The sequence below is a fragment of the Mytilus trossulus genome, chromosome 2 (genome assembly GCF_036588685.1).
Source record: "Mytilus trossulus isolate FHL-02 chromosome 2, PNRI_Mtr1.1.1.hap1, whole genome shotgun sequence".
Classification (NCBI taxonomy): Eukaryota; Metazoa; Mollusca; class Bivalvia; order Mytilida; family Mytilidae; genus Mytilus; species Mytilus trossulus.
Window position 1 is genome coordinate 29,748,598 of NC_086374.1, and position 19,210 is coordinate 29,767,807.

The window sequence follows — 19,210 nt, forward strand, 5'->3', positions numbered from 1 at the left end:
TAAAAAGAAATAGCGATTGTATAGCGATCGAAAAATCTAACGATTCGTCAACGTATTCTTTATGAAACGCACGTAAACGTAATCGTTATGTAGTCGTTAGTTACACGCTAAAATCTACGTTAGTCGTTATTAGCGATTGCTTTATGAAACGGCAGCCAGTACGGAAGTTACGGGAAACAAGTGATGGTAGGAAAATGAATTACTCATTCGCTGTTTTTCATTTAAGCATAAGCTGATAGTAAAAACCTTACCAGCACTATCATAGACCACAATGATGGTTGGTCAAGGGCCGAAAGACTTGCTCAGGAAAGGTTTTGGATAGGAAAGTTAAGAAAAGTTTCACAAGAAGGCATAACTAAATAACAAACATAGAACAAGTCACTCATTTGCCCTATCATCACTCATTTTCTTACCATCAATCATTTTCTTACCATCACTTCTTTCCTATAACTGAGGCTTCCATACTGTACTTTACTTGTTAAGATTTATGGTATACATTCAGCCAACATGACCTGTGATTAAGACCGAGTTCTTAATATCTCAAATGTAATACATTAAATCAAAATCTTATGTGCACGCGATTACTATGTCCATACTATTATCATTTGCTTGTTTTAAATGCAGTAATAAAAGTCATATTGTAGAACGGCAAGTTGTATGTAACTATTATAACTCACATTGGGTTGATCCGAGTATCCGTTCAATACAATTACAACCATCACAGAAAGCACCTCCAAAAGTAAAACCTTTTGCACCAATACAAATGAAACATATTGTAACTTTATGTTTCCCTGACATGTATGGGACAAAGACGAAACATTCACTAAATTTTTCTGAAAGAACTACTTGCTAACTATGAAAACAATACAGATGTAGAAATGTTATTATCATGGTTTTAGCTAGCCTTTGTTAAGATTTTACTGAATTACGTATATCCAAAATTGTTGCATTACTAGTCAACTTATTTGTGAGACCTTGTTTATATTTAGACCACGAATTTAAATGTTCAACGAATAACAAAATTTTGTAAAGGAATGGATAGTGGGCAGACTTTGCCAAAACCACTAAATGATATGTCCACGAATCAGCAAGTTTTCCTAAATCCACAAAAATTGGTACTCACGAAAATAAATGAAACCGCAGTATCAATTATAGTGACACTGGATTTGTATCTTCATACATATTTATTAATACTGAATAAAAACAAATGTCCTTATGGTTTCTATCACTAACATTTAGATGGTGGTGATTGAGGAAGTCTGTTGTTTACGTAAAAATGATATAAACCTGAAAAATAATAATCATGTTTCAATAATAATCATGTTTCAATAATAATCATGTTTCAATAATAATTATATTTCAATAATAATGTTTCAATAATAATCATGGTTCAATCATTCAAATTTAAGTAGAAATATCAAATAAAGACAACGGCTGCGGTTCGAACTATAACAATTTAATTAAATCCAAAAAACAAAAAAAAACTCGAATCCTATTTATATATTTAACTACAAAACAAATACTTTCAAACCAGTAAAAAATGCTTCGAATATCTACCTGCTGCAGCGGAATGAAAACCAGCATTATAATCACAAGCCACCTCGTTTTTCACATAATCGTCTTGTTTATCCACATAATCATCATGCTGACCCGGTCCACCAACTAATCCACCTTTTAGCACATGTCCAAAAGAACTATAAAATTGGTAATATAAATGATGTTAAAACATATGATTACTCTCATTGATGAAGGTCAAACTTGTAATTGTTATCATCTCTTTTTTTGTCTTGAATCAATCATAGTTATCTCATTGGCATTAATACAGCATATCTATTCATTTTTTAATTTGGCGTACAAATATTCGCATACGCTTAGAGTCAGTAATTTGGTTTTCATGCATATGTATCTGGATTTCGCGCCTTTTCTCTTGTCAAGAAAATTCACTGACCAGATCTAAATATGAGTTATTTCTTTTTCTGATTGAAAATTTTTATATTTGTGGAGACCATTATTTACATGACCAGAATTGTCACCATTTTTCAATATTAAACTGATCAGTACAATTTCTCATCCCACATTGCTTTTGCTTTATTTATGTATTATCAAGACAATATTTATGTTCGTATGAGTATAGCGAAAACGAACATAATCATTTTCATAAACATCAGATAAATCAATTACGGTAAACCACTCTGCAATAAAATGTTTTGTTTTACATTAATATAACAAGAGTTTTAGAAAAAAAATTATCAACAAACTTTTGAAATGATTTTTATGACCTTTAATTTGTAATAATCGCACTGTAGAAATTGTATTGCACGGACTATGAATAGTTCGCTATTTGATAGTATATATTTATTAACTAATATCTTACGCTCCTCTGTGATGTGGATGGCGTGGATAATTGTTACCAAACCCTATTTCGTAACTCATGTGGTAATTATTGTCACCCAGCATGTAATTCATTTGTGTCATGGCCCACTTCAGATAACTATCACCACCGATACCAGCCAATGCTGCGGAAACAGCAATAAATGCACCATTGCCTAATTAATAAACATAGAACTCATTAAAATTATGACATTCATATGAAGCTATGATTTGAAAGGACTCCACAATTCCGTAGATATACTTTACAAAACCTCTTTCTGAATTATAAACATCTATTTTTATCAGCAATCAAAACCGGGCTTCAAAGTTATTGTATAACAGCGTATTCTAGAGGTGACGTGAATCAGATTTGGGTACTTAAAATCTAAAGATCTTTTAGAGTATATATAATCTAAGACTCTTTCGTCTTGCAATAGTATTTAAATTTGACTTTTCTACACTTTACAGAAGTATTTCTAATTTCAAACTGAAAGACAAATTGAAAGAGTCGGTATTGCTTTTTTTCATAAAAAAATAATGGCAAACGTAGATAAAACTATCTTATTTTAGGGAGGGAGAAATCCTACTTTGTACTGATGCATTTAATTGTAAGCCTAGTACCTCTGATAACTATTGTAAAGAATCACTCTGATTCAAACAAGCAATTCTCTGAATCTTACTTTATCAAGATGCTTGATTTCTTGATAGACAACATATTTGTAAAGTTTGGAGGACGTGTTTTTCAACAGACTCTAGCAATCCCATGGGAACCAATTGTGCTTGTCTTCATCTGGCGTACTAAATTATAATAATGGTACCTTTGATAACTACTTACCGTTATAAAGATCATTTAAGATGATGTTCTCTCACTAAATAATTCAAAATTTGGTGACTATGTTGAACGCAACTATCTTATCGAACTAGAGATAAAGGATACAACAGATACAGTTAAGTCTGCCACGTATCTTGACTTACAATTATATAAATTGGCAATGAAGGTCGGTTGAAAACAAAACCTTACGACACAAGAGATAATTTCAGCTTCCTAATTATGAACTTCCTATTTCTATGTAGTAACATTCCAGCAGCCCCTTCATACTGGGTATATATCTCCCAACTGCTACGACATTTCCGGACTTGTTTTCATCATGGTTTTTTTTGTCAGAAGGTTGCTGCACACAAGGAATCTATTAAATCAAGAGAGGGGCGAAAGAGTGTGGGGACGATATCTTATAATATGACTCTGATAAAATACACAGCAGACTTGTAGTTTGACGTTTACTAGTTACTATAGTCGCTGTCAGCTAAAATTCGTAGCGGTTGTCGGTTAAAATAATCTAAACTATCAATCGCGTTCACTCGAGATATAGGTTTTATCATTCCATTCATAAATCGCGAAAAGAAAAACCACTACTGACCTACCTTTTAAGTGATCACACTGTAATAATCCTGACCTTCACATTTTCCAGAATGTTTTACATTGTAATTCCGCCATCTTCGTTTCTATGAGGATCATTTGTTTACAAGTGAAATTCGTCACTTGCGCAGTTTCCTGAAATGTTCTTTTCATTGAAGTGATGCGGTTTCCCGCGCTTTATGCAAATGTTATGAAATTGAACTCCACGGAAACACTTCCGGAAAAAACAATGGCGGATTCCACCATTCAAAATAGTCTTGGAAAATGTGAAGGTCAGGATTATCACAGTGCAATCACTTAAAAGATAGGTCAGTAGTGGTTTTTCTTTCCGCGATTTATGAATGGAATGTAAAAAACTATATCTCGAGTGAACGTTGTTGATAGTTTAAGGTTATTTTTACCGATAACCGCTACGAATTTCAGCTGCCGGCGACTATAATCATAGATAAGGTGACGTCGCCATGTGACGTCGACCTTAGATACAATGTGACTTCCGATACGTTGCCGCTCCCGCGGTCTTCTCGACAAAGAGGAAAGTCAAATGTGGCATGTGGCAACTGGTCATTCAAGTATCAACCTTCTATCAAGTGCATCAATATAAAAATTTAAGCTCTGGAATTTTGTATCAACTTGGAGATTAGTACTTCCTTTGCAGTCGCTGCTGGAAATCGTCTCTTGTCGCACAATTTTGTTCCAAAACTACCTTTATGATCAATTTTTAGATTGATGTCAAGATATGAAGCATACTTGACTATGTCTGTTATATCTCTTATTTCAAGTCGATGTGATAGATGGGTCTAAAGTAGTCACCAAACTTATTCAATGAGAGAACATCATATATTTTGCGAAACTTGAAGTAAAAGGATAACAGTCGCTTCTTTTTATTAATCTTAATAATCTTCTTAAGTAAAGCTTATTTAAGTAACGGAACAAGTTGATTGGAAGAGCAGCACAGTTAGTTCCGATGGGAATACCGATTGTTTGTTGAAAAAACATGTGTATTACATGAAAAGTATGGCAATATAAGAAATAAAAAATATTATCAGGACAAGAAAATGACCTTCAAACTAATTATTTGATCTTTAAATGAAAGGACGAGGTCATAATAAGCTCATGATAAAAACAAAAGCACATTCGTATGGTGATACACCTTCATGCCAAATGACAGTAGTCCAAGTCGAAAGATACAAAGATTTTGCCCGGACAATATTATATTAGAATATAATCCAGTCAAACTAAGATTTAACCTCAAACTAATTGCTACAGAAAAGGTTTTACCTCTAATCTATAGTCTTATGCCCTATATATACACAGAAAAAAGTCCCAAAAAATCTAACTTGAGGAAAACTCAAAATTAGCATTTTAAAATTCCTATGGAAATTAACATTGGGAGGGGAGATAACTCTTGGAAAAAATAGTCTTTTTTGGTCAGTTTTTTGTTGTTTTTCTTGAAATTTATGTATAGTATGATACTTTGATGGGGTTATAAGTTTGTATTTGACTAAATTATATAATCTTCTGCTCATGAAATGTAAAAAAGCGAAGTGTAATGGGTAGGTTTATTTTTTTTCATACATTTTTCATTAAAGAATTTGCAAATTTGAAGCTTTGTAACCATTTTGGAAAAATAATGTGAAAATTTGGTATTGTTTAGATCTGTATATTATTTTTTTTCAGCAACTTACTTATCTTAAGAAACTTTAAACCACAAAAAGAAGAATACGTTCTTAATTGTTTTTATTAAATTTGAGATTCTTTCCCTTGACATGTTGAAAAATTCAATAAATGATCAACTAATAAATTACGAAATCCAGATTATAGCTGGATAAAATATATGAAAACACCTTTAGAGTTGTTTGTTATTCTCTAAAGACCACTAAAAAATCAAGAATCAATACATTCTGATGAATAGAAGCCGTAAAGTTATAATTTTGTATCAAATTTTATTAATATTTCTGCCTTTTTTGCAAGAGTTATTTCCCTTTTAAATGCAAATCTCCATAGGAATTTTAAATGGTGATATTTTTAGTTTTCCTCAAGTTAGATTTTATGGGACTTTTTTCTGTGTATATTTGGGGTATAATGCTAAAGATTAAAACTTAAAAATCTTCTGTTGCAATTACTTTCAGGTTAGGGTCAAATTTATGCTAGATTGACTGGACTAATAGGAAGAAGTTATATTTCAAACACAAAATATGTTCTTTCACCAAATTAGAGACATTTTTGTGAAACCCATTGACATAAGACTACAGCTTGCCTTGTGTCAACTAATACTTACTTTCAAAAACTAAGATAGAACTAAAAACACAATTGTTTGGAGAGTCTTTACCTGCATATCTGTTTGCTCCCCATTCGTTTCTGAATACAAGTCCACATGGTGTGTACGGTACGCCATTACCAGGCAACCATGACGTCACAAAAGCTTCTACATTTTGTCTGTATTTTGCTTCTTTCGTTATTTCAAACAAAAGTAACTGTTGAGTGAAGATTTGATATATGCAATAATTAAAACCCAACGATTTTTTTTATTGACAATAAAAAAAGAGAAACAAATATATATTTAGATGTATGTTCATGCACTCACATTTTGCTACATGATTTCTGTAATATAAACATAAGTCGATGTAGAATACGAAAGCTGAGACGAAATGTATAGTTTTATATATGATATTTTAAGGGTCAACAAAAAAACATAAGTCGGATAAAACAGAAAACTAGAGGCTCTAAAGAGCCTGTGTCGCTCATCTTGGTCTATGTGAATATTAAACAAAGGAAGCAGATGGATTCATGAAAAAATTGTGTTTTGGTGATGGTGATGTGTTTGTACATCTTACTTTACTTAACAGTCTTGCTGCTTACAATTATCTCTATCTATAATGAACTTGGCCCAGTAGTTTCAGTGGAATATGTTAATAAAAATTTACAAATTTTATGAAAATTGTTAAAAATTGACTATAAAGGACAATAACTCCTTAGGTGGTCAATTGACCATTTCGGTCATGTTGACATATTTGTAAATCTTACTTTGCTGAACATTTTTGCTGTTTAAAGTTTATCTTTATCTATAATAATATTCAAAATAACCAAAAACAGCAAAATTTCCTTATAATTACCAATTCAGGGGCAGCAACCCAACAACAGGTTGTCCGATTTGTCTGAAAATTACAGGGCAGATAGATCTTGATCTGATAAACAATTTTATACCATGTCAGATTTGCTCTAAATGCTTTGGTTTTTGAGTAATAAGCCAAAAACTGCATTTTACCCCTATGTTCTATTTTTAGCTATGGCGGCCATCTTGGTTAGTTGACTGAGTCATGCCACACATTTTTAAAACAAGAAACCCCAAAGATGATTGTTGCCAAGTTTGGATTAATTTGGCCAAGTAGTTTCTGAGGAGAAAATATTTGTAAAAGATAACTAAGATTTACGAAAAATGGTTAAAAATTGACTATAAAGGGCAATAACTCCTGAAGGAGGCAACTGACCATTTCGGTCATGTCGACTTATTTGTAAATCTTACTTTGCTGAACATTATTGCTGTTTACAGTTTATCTCTATCTATAATAATATTCAAGATAATAACCAAAAACATCAAAATTTCCTTAAAATTACAAATTTAGGAGCAGCAACCCAACAACGGGTTGTTTGATTCGTCTGAAAATTTCAGGACAGATAGATCTTCACCTTTTAAACAATTTTAACCTGGTCAGATTTGCTCTAAATGCTTTGGTTTTTGAGTTATAAGCCAAAAACTGCATTTTACCCCTATGTTCTAATTTTAGCCATGACGGCCATCTTGGTTGGTTGACCTGGTCACGCCACACATTTTTAAAACTAGATACCCTAATGATGATTGTGGCCAAGTTTGGATTAATTTGGCCCAGTAGTTTCAGAGGAGAAGATTTTTGTAAAAGATAACTAAGATTTACGAAAAATGGTTAAAAATTGACTATAAAGGGCAATAACTCCTGAAGGGGTCAACTGTCCATTTTGGACATGTTGACTTATTTGTAAATCTTACTTTGCTGAACATTATTGCTGGTTACAGTTTATCTCTATCTATAATAATATTCAAGATAATAACCAAAAACATCAAAATTTCCTTAAAATTACAAATTCAGGGGCAGCAACCCAACAACGGGTTGTTCTATTCGTCTGAAAATTTCAGGGCAGATAGATCTTGACCTTATAAACAATTTTACCACATTTCAGATTTGCTCTAAATGCTTTGGTTTTTGAGTTATAAGCCAAAAACTGCATTTTACCCCTATGTTCTATTTTTAGCCGTGGCAGCCATCTAGGATGGTTGACCGGGTCACGCCACACATTTTTTAAACTAGATACCCTAATGATGATTGTGGCCAAGTTTGGTTTAATTAGGCCCAGCAGTTTCAGGTAGCAATACACAGTTAGAAGTTTAGTTCCGCATTATGGCCCCTGTGAATTTTTTAAATATGAAAGTTTTTGTACAATAAAATAGATTTTTAGGTAATTGAAGAATAATATAGCCTTCTTAGTGGGTTTATATGAACATTTAGATTGATTTTAACATGTTTTATAGGCCATTTCAATGATTGACAGTCCGTATTTTCCTATCCGTACCGTTCATAGGTCCATAAATTATTGTAGTGTTTATCAACAAAGATTTTGCGCTCGATCTTTTCAATTCAATTTTATGGAAAAACGAGCAGGAAGACATATGATTTTTTTTGGACCACTTGATAGATATAAACCTATGGATTCAGGAAAGGTATCACTGTAATTCATTGAAATTTTCCTTTAGACCAAATTTTGGAGACTTTTGTGACATGTTCACCCCCCTTTTTTGCTATATTTTGTACCTAAGAAATGCAGATTGTTGCCATGGTTACACCCAAAAGAGATTATATTTCACCCTTATGACCATTAGAAATCAAATCTATGGAAGATTCTCTTTCTACAAGTATATACATGCATAACACACATATAAAGCCTTCTTTGTTAGACAGGAGGGGAAAGGGGGTGTTTAAAAATTATGAGTGTCAATTTTAAGTTTTTTTCCTAACTGTGTATTGCTACCTCAGAGGAGAAGATTTTTCTAAAAGCTAACGACGACGGACGACAGACGCCGGACGACGGACGACGACGACGGACGACGGACGACGGACGACGGACGCCAAGTGATGGGAAAAGCTCACTTGGCCCTTTGGGCCAGGTGAGCTAAAAAATGAAAATTAAAACACGTGATCCACGAACGAACAAACTAAAAGAACAAGGAAAACAATTGTACCCTATTGGATATGAAAATTAACATTTCATATATGACAGGTCGTTTTACCCGATATAATATCAGGTGTGTACCAAGATCATTAGAGAAAGATATTTACCTGACACATGACGGTTTTATCTCCCCAGTTGTAACTCCATGGTACGTCGGACTGATAAAACCCTTTGGCGTCATTCAGATATTTAGCGTCCTTTGTTGCTCTGTACAATTCTGCAGCAGCCGTGCACATTTCATCACGATAATTGTCAGATCTATAAAACAAATGAAGGACAAATTATGTCTTGATTCACGAATAAAACTGAAAATATTTAGCAATTGACAATGCTACAAAAGAAATAGATGAGACAACGTAAAGTTCCTATTGGGAGACAGGAACTTATACATTTTTTTTTTAAATCGAATTGATTGTGCATGATTATTTTCTTGAATATATATAAACGAGATATTTCAAAACAATCATGGCTTCTCAACACTGCTAGAAACAAGATATCTCATATGAATTTATTAATTTCCTTTTCCGCGTTGTCTTATGTCTAGTATTATGTATTTGAAACTTAGTTAGTAACTTTGTTTCGCTCGTTGAGTTATCTTAAAACTTTGAGTGAAATAAAGTCAGTTTTAAATTATGTGACTTTAAATGGATGTTTTTTCTAAATTGAAACTTAGTACTAATCTGCAAGTTTTTATAAACTCATAATTAAGGTTCATGTGGACGCTTTGGTTAAAATGGCCGTATTTTCACCTAAAAATTTACTCTTAATAGGACTCAGAAGCTTATAATATATCAGTTACCTTACCCATAGAAGTCTTTACTTGCAGGTACAGTTTGTGTATACACACCGCGGTGAGTGTTAGCAAAATCGTATAACGACTTGGCTGCTGACAGGAGTCTGGTACTGTATCCGGCATCTAGTATAATCAACATAATCATGTATTTTAGATTAAAGATTTACTATGAAAGTGTACTGAAGAATAACATAACCCTTACTATTGAGAAATTCATTTCTTATTTTGCATACTCTATATAATACTGCATTGTTCTGTCTTTGCATTTAAGGCTTAAGGATTTAGCACTCTTCTGTTCTTGTAAACAAAACAAATATGAAACTTACAATCAACATAACGTTTTGTTTATCCACCTTAATACGTCATTAAATCGCCGCCTTTTTGTGTTGATGTGGAGTAAAGCAATCACCAACTCAATCTTCTGTTTTTATACATTTGGATGAAAAACAGTGAACTAATAAATGTGTACCTTTTTGCTTCCATATGATGGCGGCTGATGCAAGCGCTGCGACAGTTCCACCAGCAACGTCACTACCACCATGACCTGCATCGAGCTTCAGTGCTGGTCTCCACATATGCATATTTTCTGGTGGTCCCCAATAAGCATGATCCTTGTGACCATCGCCAACCTAAAATATGAAAACAGATTAAAAATGAATTTGACAATGCTAATAGATTTTTTTAGATACCTTTGCAACGTACATTAACGACTGAGATGTGTTTAAGTTATTGAAAACGCGCACATATTTTTACATTAAGCTATCAAAACTGTTACCCGCTATTCCCTTTCTCCATTTGAAAATATTGTTTTTATGCTTTCCTTATTCAACACTTCCGTTAGGTTAAACAATAAAAACAGTTGACAGAAATTTCTTTATCACCAAAAGGTGGCATAAATAACTACCTGAAAGTAATAAATTTGTTGATCTGGAATCCAACATTTCATAAAGTAATCGAGTGGCCATTTTAACATGTCAAACATCTCATCTTTCTTTCCAAGTGCGTCATATCCATCCATAAACCGTTCAAATCCGTAAACTAGTGCGTGGACAGACTGTGACAACGGCAAGTTGAATTTAACATGATCTCCCGCTGAAAGAAATCATTTTTATTAACATGAACTTTGGAAAAGAACGTTCATAAATTGCGCATTGTAATTAACATCATTCATTAATTTGACTGCCATTGCTTTAACGAGAAGGGGGTGCATATCACTCACTTCTATAAAGACCGGGGGGTCAATACTTATCTCAACTATCAAACTCACTGTGCCAATACCAACCAATGCTAGTATAACCAATGTGCAAATATCACCGAATGCAATTACGACAACTGAGGCAATAACACCCACGGCAAAGCAAATGTCAAAAACGCTTGTCCAGTATAACTCTCTGCTGTTGATATAACTGGGAAACATCACCTACTGCTATCACGACCACTTGATCAATACCACTTAAAGTTATAACGACCACTGGCTTAATACTTATCACTGTTATTACTAGTGAATGTGTAACAAATTATATACTTCCTCTATGACGTTTATCCCCATATATGTTCTATTTGATTCAATGTTTTAATTAGCAATAACATGTTGAGCAAGTGCCTTCACACATACAAGATTTCTTTAATCGGCAATTGTAAGATCCTGGATAAGGTTTATTTCATTGTTCTGATAAGGCCAACTTCTGTTGTTATTATTCCTAAACGACATTATGACATATTTCGAGCTAAATGACAGATAGTGTGTTTATGAAGACAAAAATTTGAAAATTTGTTTGAATTAAGAAATATATCTCAGGGAAAAATTGCCTAGCAGTTTTAGGAATATGGATTATAATAAAGTTGATCAATATCTACCTAATATTCCAATATTTTATAAAAATGTATTAAAAAGCTGGATGAAATTAGGAGGAGGACAGACAGATATACCAAAAACCTTTTACGAAATCAGAAAACAAATTATTTGGTGGAATAAATACATTAAATTTAATAACAAATGTCTTTTTTCAAAAATTGGATAAAAGGTAACTTAATTTATATAAATGATATTTTAAATGAAGATGGCGAAATTTCACATGAAGTAATTTTGCAAAAACTTGAAAATAAATCCAACTGGATAGCGGAGTTGACATCCCTTAAAAAGCAATTCCAAAAGATTGGTTACAATGTCTTAGATCAGAGAATTCAACAAGAAGTATAGTCAATGTAAAAAGACAATGTTTGTCAATAAATGGTAAATATATTGACATTTCTTTTTTGTCAAAAAAGTTATTATATAACAGATTAGGAAAGAAAAAAATTGTGAAACCTATTGGTATAAATGTATGGTTAAATGTATTACCATTACAGACAGAATTTTATCTGAAACCATTGTACAACTTTATTTTTTACTATTTAGAAGAAAATGAATTAAAGATGTATCGATGGAAACTTTTAGAAAGCATTCTACCTACCAAAAAGTTATTATTTAGATGGAAGGTAACAGACAATGATTTATGTAATATATGCTTTACTGAAGAAGATTATCAACATTACTTTATGTCATGTTCTTTTTTGCACGATTTTTTAAGAAAAATTCATAATTTATTGCAAAAAGTAAATATAGGAAAAGATTTCACATTGAAAAATATTGTTTTTGGCTATAAAATATCTGATAAATATTACTTTGGCTTTAACTTTCTTATAACTATTATTGGGTTTTCAATTTATAAATCCTACTATGGATCTGATCAGAAAATGAAAAGACTTGATGTTTTTTGTCTATTCATTAGAGAATTCACAAAACGAATGTATTATTCAAAGAAGTTAAAAGAAGATAATTTTTTAGTTAATGTTAAAAAACATTTATTAGATTGATGTTTTATTTATTAATATAAAAGAATTTAAATTTATATGTATTCTTCACAAGAAGCTTGGACTTGTTGAAGACAATGTAACAAGCAACTATGGAAATAAAGGAATTTAAAAAAAAAAGAAAAAAAAAAGAAAGAAATATATCTCTCACATTGAAAGCTCTGAGTCTTAGTATGATTTTGGCTATACGTTTTCAAAAGTTTTATTTTATTGGTATGTCCAAATTTGAAATCTCTTGTCATACCATCCAACCCACGGATTATTACTTGTGTACTTACTTTGTAACCTATATATATGTAGCTAACACCATATTATCCTTTTTTTTTTAAAAAGCACTGTGGAACTACGAAATTACATACCGTCATATACCATCCTTCAAACATATTTCGCACTGTTCATCCTATTTGATACCTATTACCAAAACATCCTACCGACATGTGAATGAATTCGACAACCTACCATTACAACATCAGTCCGACACATGTGTACCGCCTTAAATACTTACCGTCATACCATCCTCCCGACAAATCATGGCCTGAATCACCATCATTTACTGCCGAGTCACCTCGCCATGGAACTGGATTGAATGTGCCAGATATCCGACCAGATCTTTGTGCATAATAAAACAACATTGACAATTTAAGCGCTTCTCCGTAATCATGTTTCATGTGTGCACCATGTGCTCCTCCTAGAAAGGTAAATATTTCCTATAATTTTAGAATAGTTTTCAATGCCGTATCAAATTTCGTTGTTGTGATTAGATTTATTTGTTAAGTCAAAGTAGAATCAACATAAGTATGCGTAAGGTTGCATAGAAATGGTTTTTTTTCAAATATAAGGCCTCTAGTTTATATATAAATTCTCAAAAAACACATCATAGATACAAAAGGACGCATGTGAAATTGTTTGCAACTAGAGGCGTTGAGTCGATTTGGTTAACCATTACTAAGAAATATAAGGAAAACTGCACATAAGTAAAAATAAAGTTAAATAAAAAAACATTTATATAAAATTGAGAACGGAAATGGGGAATGTGTCAAAGCGACAACAACCCGACCATCGAGCAGACAATAGCCGAAGGCCACCAATAGGTCTTTAATGTAGCGAGAAACTCCCGTACCCGTAGGCGTCCTTCAGCTGGCGCCTTAAAAAATGTATACTAGTACAGTGGTAATGGACGTTATACATAACTCCGAATTATACATAAGAAACTTAAATTAAAAATCATACAAGACTAACAAAGGCCAGAGGATCCTGACTTGGGACAGGCGCAAAATTGCGGCGGGGTTAAACATGTTTATGAGATCTCAACCTCCCCCTATACCTCTAGCCAACGTAGAAAAGCAAACGCATAGCAATACGCATATTAAAATTCAGTTTAAGAGAAGTCCGAGTCCGATGTCAGAAGATGAAACAAAAGAAAATAAACAAAATGACAATAATACATAAATAACATCAGACTTCTAGCAGTTAACTGACATGCCAGCTTCAGACCTCAATTAAACTAATTGAAAGATTATGTCTTCATCATATGAATATTAGGCAAAATCCTTCTGTTAGGGGTTTAGTATCATACTATCATAAAATATATGAGAAGAACATTACCCGTGTCATGCCAACAACTGTTTTTTTTTTAAATAAATGTGTTTAGTTCCGATGGAAAGACCCTATAAGTGAATCAATATTAACGCCAAAATATGCAATCTTTAATGACCTGACAACGAGATCGTAACTATATCCCTTCTTAATAAGTCTATTTAAAGGTTTTGTACGCTTCTGAGGTGAATACTGACATTTTTGTGCTTTATAAAGAATATTACCATAAAAGATTTGATGTGAAATACCTGAACGTATAAGATGTTTGCATGTTGTGTTATATTTACGACTTATTTCCTTATACCGATGATAAAATTTAGCAAATGTTTTGACTAGATCGTGATATCGCAAACCTTGGTATAATATTTTTTCAGTAATACATAAATTTCTCTCGCTCGCTAAAATCTAATACGTTGTTACAAACACGAGAAATATCTTTATTTACCAAATACCATCCGATATAAAGGTAACATTTTTTAACATACCCTGATGACTTGGAGCATGTGTCACTGGATTCAATGGACCTGATGACACTGCAGGATTTTGTGGACTTTGTGTTGTATGACTAACAGTTCCTACATTTCCACCTGATTGTGTTTGTCCTTCCAAACTAATCGTACAGGTTGGAGGATTCCCTGAGACAAATCCATTGAATGCGAAATCCACACTTTGGCCTCCCTGAATGTGGGCATTACCAGCATTATTGGTTAGAACAAAATCTGTATTACCATTTAGTTTGCTTACTATATTGGCATTCCATGTCTGTAAAAAATAAATATACTTAAAATCGTCTCGTCATATAAATCGAGTAGTTGTTGGTGATCACTACAACCATTTAGCTACATTTGGATGTCTATATAAAATTATCTCTGTGTTTTTGATTTTGTTTACAGGTACTAACAGTTTCCTTTATCAAAGCTTTGTTATTTTCACTTAATGTGTCCCAATGTATTTATATAGCAATACGTGATCATGTTTATCAGTGCTAAATCAAAAAAGTTCTGGTTGAGCTCATAATTTTTTTTGAGCGCCTCTTGGTCAGATAAGGCAATGACTCTTTATATAAAAACACTACATACACGTCTGTTATTTAATTGGTGTTTCACCCTTGATAGAAAATCAAAATAGCAATTAATGTTGAGTACTGTGACCTGAACTGAATCTCTAATCGCAGTCTATGATGTATTTTTAAATGTTACAATATTTTAGACATACTCTTTGTAACTCTAAGAACTTCTTTCCCATAATTCAAAATACTGCTAATTGAATACAGTTCATAGGGAACTAATTATTGAACTATTACTAGATTATTATCAGCAGACTGGCTGGGATGTTTTTACAAGCACAGTGACTTACTCGTGGCTTTTAATATCAGGAATATAAAATAATGAAATCAATAAAGTTAAATAATACACAAATATTGAATGCACCAATTTCAGATAAGAAGAAGCGAAATACAAAGGTATTCACCTCAAACTTGTCAAGGCCCCTATCGCATTTGAAATGTGCTTTCCATCCATTCACCGTGTGATCTGGAACAATTGTAAAAGTCCCGTGGAAACCACCATTCCAAGTTTGTGTGATTTTAACTCCTTGAGTTGCGCCATTTGCCACAGACACAATAGCCAAAAGGAATGTAAAGATGATCATTCTGAAATAAACCAACTACCATTGAAATAAATAATCATTGTCAGAATATGTATTGATTTAATGGAAAGCGGTGTGGAAATACGAACTACCGAGTCGTAAAAAATCTCACTTTCAATTGTATATATATAAAATTAAAGATATTTACCGGATCCCTCAATATGCCGCCACACTCCAGTATTAGTTATAACTACGATGAATTATTCTTATCAGTTCATACGTCGACATATGAAAGTGTGATAGGTTAAGAAGCGTGTAAAGATAGAATATATGCTGGCGTATACTAAAATGTTTGTTTCAGAAATAAATTTAACATGCTGAAATTAAGGTACTTCAAACATAAGTCATTGAAATTGTATGAATCTTTAAAGATGATGGGTTTAATTTACCTATGTCATGCAATGACTTGTAAATCGGGAGTTACAAAAACAGCATTAGGCTTTTCAAGAGAAGAAAATGTCAAATGCAAAATGTTAACTGGTACGAAAATTCCTCTATTTGTTATGAGAATAATGTCAGGTCCAAAAGGTACCTTTAGCATATAATTGTTCCAATCTACGATTCAATGATGTTATACCTGTCCTAGTCCCAGATTGACAAATTCAATATTGTGAAATGTTCTCCAGATTACTGAGCTCATCTAGAAAAATAACCTGAATTGATTCTATAATCCAAGTAGGAAAGTAAAAACTTGTGACGGAAAATCCTTCCTTAGTACATTTATTGAAATAAATTTATTATCAGTCGTTTTCAATTTTTGTATTTGAAAGATGTGGGTTTTGAATAAAAATTTTATAATAGATTTCGTTTATCGGATGCGCTTTTATCTATGATGAGTTTATTTACTAGTTAAATTTCATGGGTTACACCAAAACCTTAACATAAAAAAGACGAAAAACGACAATCAACAGTCAATAAAACGCTAAACAGAAAAATAAATATTGTGCACAATAACTACAATAAATCTGAGTAGCTGTCAGGTTTTTCTCGCGTATCCATACTGACTTTTCCGAAAATAATACCAACATTCTAGCTCATTTTCGGAAGATACGTGAGATAAAATATAAACAACGAGTTATAAATTGCATGCTTCCGTAGCGCTATTCTGGATTTAGATTCCTCAGTAATGAACTCAGTGGAATATTTGAAAGCGAATGATGTGCAAGAACCGAAGCAGTTGAATAGTTATTTGACCAATAAGAAAAAACAAATAATAGACAAATACATGCAAGGTCAACTTTGCATGAGGGGTAGGAAACTCAAATAAAAGAAGGGCGACAGATACCACAGGGACATTCAAATTTATAAACTAACAGCAACGACTAAAAAAGACAAAGACAAACAGACAAATAATAGTACAGAAGACACGACATAACATAGAAATTTTTGCTTTTTTTTTATTTTACCCGAATTTTCAGTTGATTTAAAATAAAAGTTTCTTGATAATCTTAACTATGCCTTACTTATGCGTCAAGATTTTTAATCATGTTGAATGTTTGCGATTTGAAAGTATATGTTATATTTGCTGATTACTAAATACAAGCATCTTCGTTTTCAAACAGTAATATATAACTACTGCAAAATCACTATCCTGTATGGATATAAGGACTATAATGCAAGAATCAAAATCTATTTTTGTGCAGAAATAAAGTTTTGTTCTCTGATAATCCATACGGCCTGAATGATAGAATTCATAACAATATTTGACACGTTTTTGTTTATTTTTTATCACTTTAATCTTGTGACCCATAGGAATAAAAACTTTTTTAATGTCTCTTTTTTGTTTATTGTTTGATAATGATGATTATGATGATCGAGCAGTCTCTACTCTTATGCCAGAATGTCACGAGTTAAACAAAGAAGCAACAATTGTTAAAACTTTGGTTAGAACCTATCGGGGATCGAACTGACGACCATCCACCCTTGATGTGTTCACACTGCCACAAGATGATTACTTGGTCGTAGATGCTTTATATTTAAATTGTCTTATGTTAAACCAAGTCGTTTTCCTTAACCACTCATTCATTTAATAACCAAACATGGTTAACATATACCAAACAATGAACGTGTAAGGTTTATAACTACTATTGTCTAAAAACTAAATAATTTTAAAATTTTGCCCGTATTCTCATTTAACAAAATTAATTTGGCATTTGAACTTAATTATGTTTGTATTTTGTTAACTTCACTGACATGTCTTATGGACGAAAACTGTACACAATTATTAGATATAGGAAGTAGTGGTATGAGTGCCAATGAACTCTCCATCCAAGAAATTATAGTCTGGGTAGTTTTTTTTTATAAATGAGTATCAACAGGGAATGAACAATCACGTTGATGAACTGATAGTATCACGATATCATCAATGTAATTTTAGAAAACTACTCTTGTATAACAAGCAATAGCCTAATTGAATGAAAAGTGAGTGTATTTGTAAATTTGTTCTTAAATTCCGGAACAAACAACGTGATGTCAGCAGTTGTGATTTATAGAAAATCCCCCGGTGGATTTTTCAAATATTGAAGTAATTGTGTAAATAATTAATATTTAGACAGATGAGTACTAATTTAGACTTCAAAGATGGTTTCAAATAACACAAAGATTATTTTTTACATGTTTTATGGGCTATGATCTGTTTGACTCCCAGTATTTTCATATCTGGACCGGCCACCGATCCAGTAATCAATGTAAAGTTTACAAACAATTTTTTCTACACGTAGTTTTTGACGCAATTTTACAAAAAAAAATGAGACGAAAGACATATGATTTTCTATTGGATTTGCTGAAAGATATCTGTAAACAGTTTCAGAAAAGGTATTACTTTAGGTGATTGGAATTCTACTTTTAGCCAAAATTTGGCGAAATATTTGACATCTTTTCCCCCTTTTTTGTAATATTTGAAAGCAAATAAATGCAGATTGATGCCATGAATACACCCAAAAGAAATTATAAATTACCATTTTATATACTGGATATACAATATTGCAAGAAAGCAATGAAAAGGGGATAGCAAAATTTATGACGGCAAATATTATTATTTTTTCCTAACTGTTTATTGCTACCTAAGTAAAAGGTAAAATCACAAAAATACTGAACTCCGTGGAAAATCAAAACGGAAAGTCCTTAATAAATGGCAAAATCAAAATTTCAAACACATCGCACTAATGGACAACAACTGTTATATTACTTGGTACAGTAATTCAGCTATTAACTTGTTGATACAAAATCACAAAGCACAAGCACAAATCATTTTACATTTTTCATGTACAAAT

At 32.3% G+C, this 19,210-nt stretch overlaps 1 protein-coding gene across 2 annotated transcripts; it reads right to left on the reverse strand.

The window, feature by feature from the left end:
- Window positions 1-1,143: 1,143 nt before the first annotated feature.
- On the reverse strand, window positions 1,144-16,151 carry LOC134706951 (endoglucanase A-like). 2 transcript variants are annotated; one of them, XM_063566337.1, is made up of 12 exons: window positions 16,087-16,151; window positions 15,762-15,942; window positions 14,777-15,053; window positions 13,201-13,383; window positions 10,747-10,934; window positions 10,312-10,471; window positions 9,854-9,965; window positions 9,157-9,307; window positions 6,117-6,261; window positions 2,375-2,546; window positions 1,558-1,694; window positions 1,144-1,287 (listed from the first exon to the last, which is right to left on the reverse strand). In XM_063566337.1, the coding sequence occupies exons 2-12, from the start codon at window positions 15,939-15,941 to the stop codon at window positions 1,229-1,231; spliced, it is 1,764 nt and encodes a 587-aa protein (XP_063422407.1). In that variant the 5' UTR covers window position 15,942; window positions 16,087-16,151; the 3' UTR covers window positions 1,144-1,228. The 2 variants fall into 2 exon arrangements, with proteins under 2 accessions (XP_063422407.1, XP_063422406.1); XM_063566336.1 differs by having other exon boundaries at window positions 6,066-6,261.
- Window positions 16,152-19,210: the final 3,059 nt, after the last annotated feature.

Bases quoted from the DNA above. Each gene is read 5' to 3' on its own strand.
- LOC134706951 (XM_063566336.1), bottom strand. From the start codon at position 15,941: ATGATCATCTTTACATTCCTTTTGGCTATTGTGTCTGTGGCAAATGGC. The intron at 15,054-15,761 runs GTGAATACCTTT...TATTTTTTACAG, and splicing joins GGGGCCTTGACAAGTTTGAG to ACATGGAATGCCAATATAGT. The intron at 10,472-10,746 runs GTAGTTATTTAT...TTCATATTTTAG, and splicing joins AACAAATTTATTACTTTCAG to GTTGGCGATGGTCACAAGGA.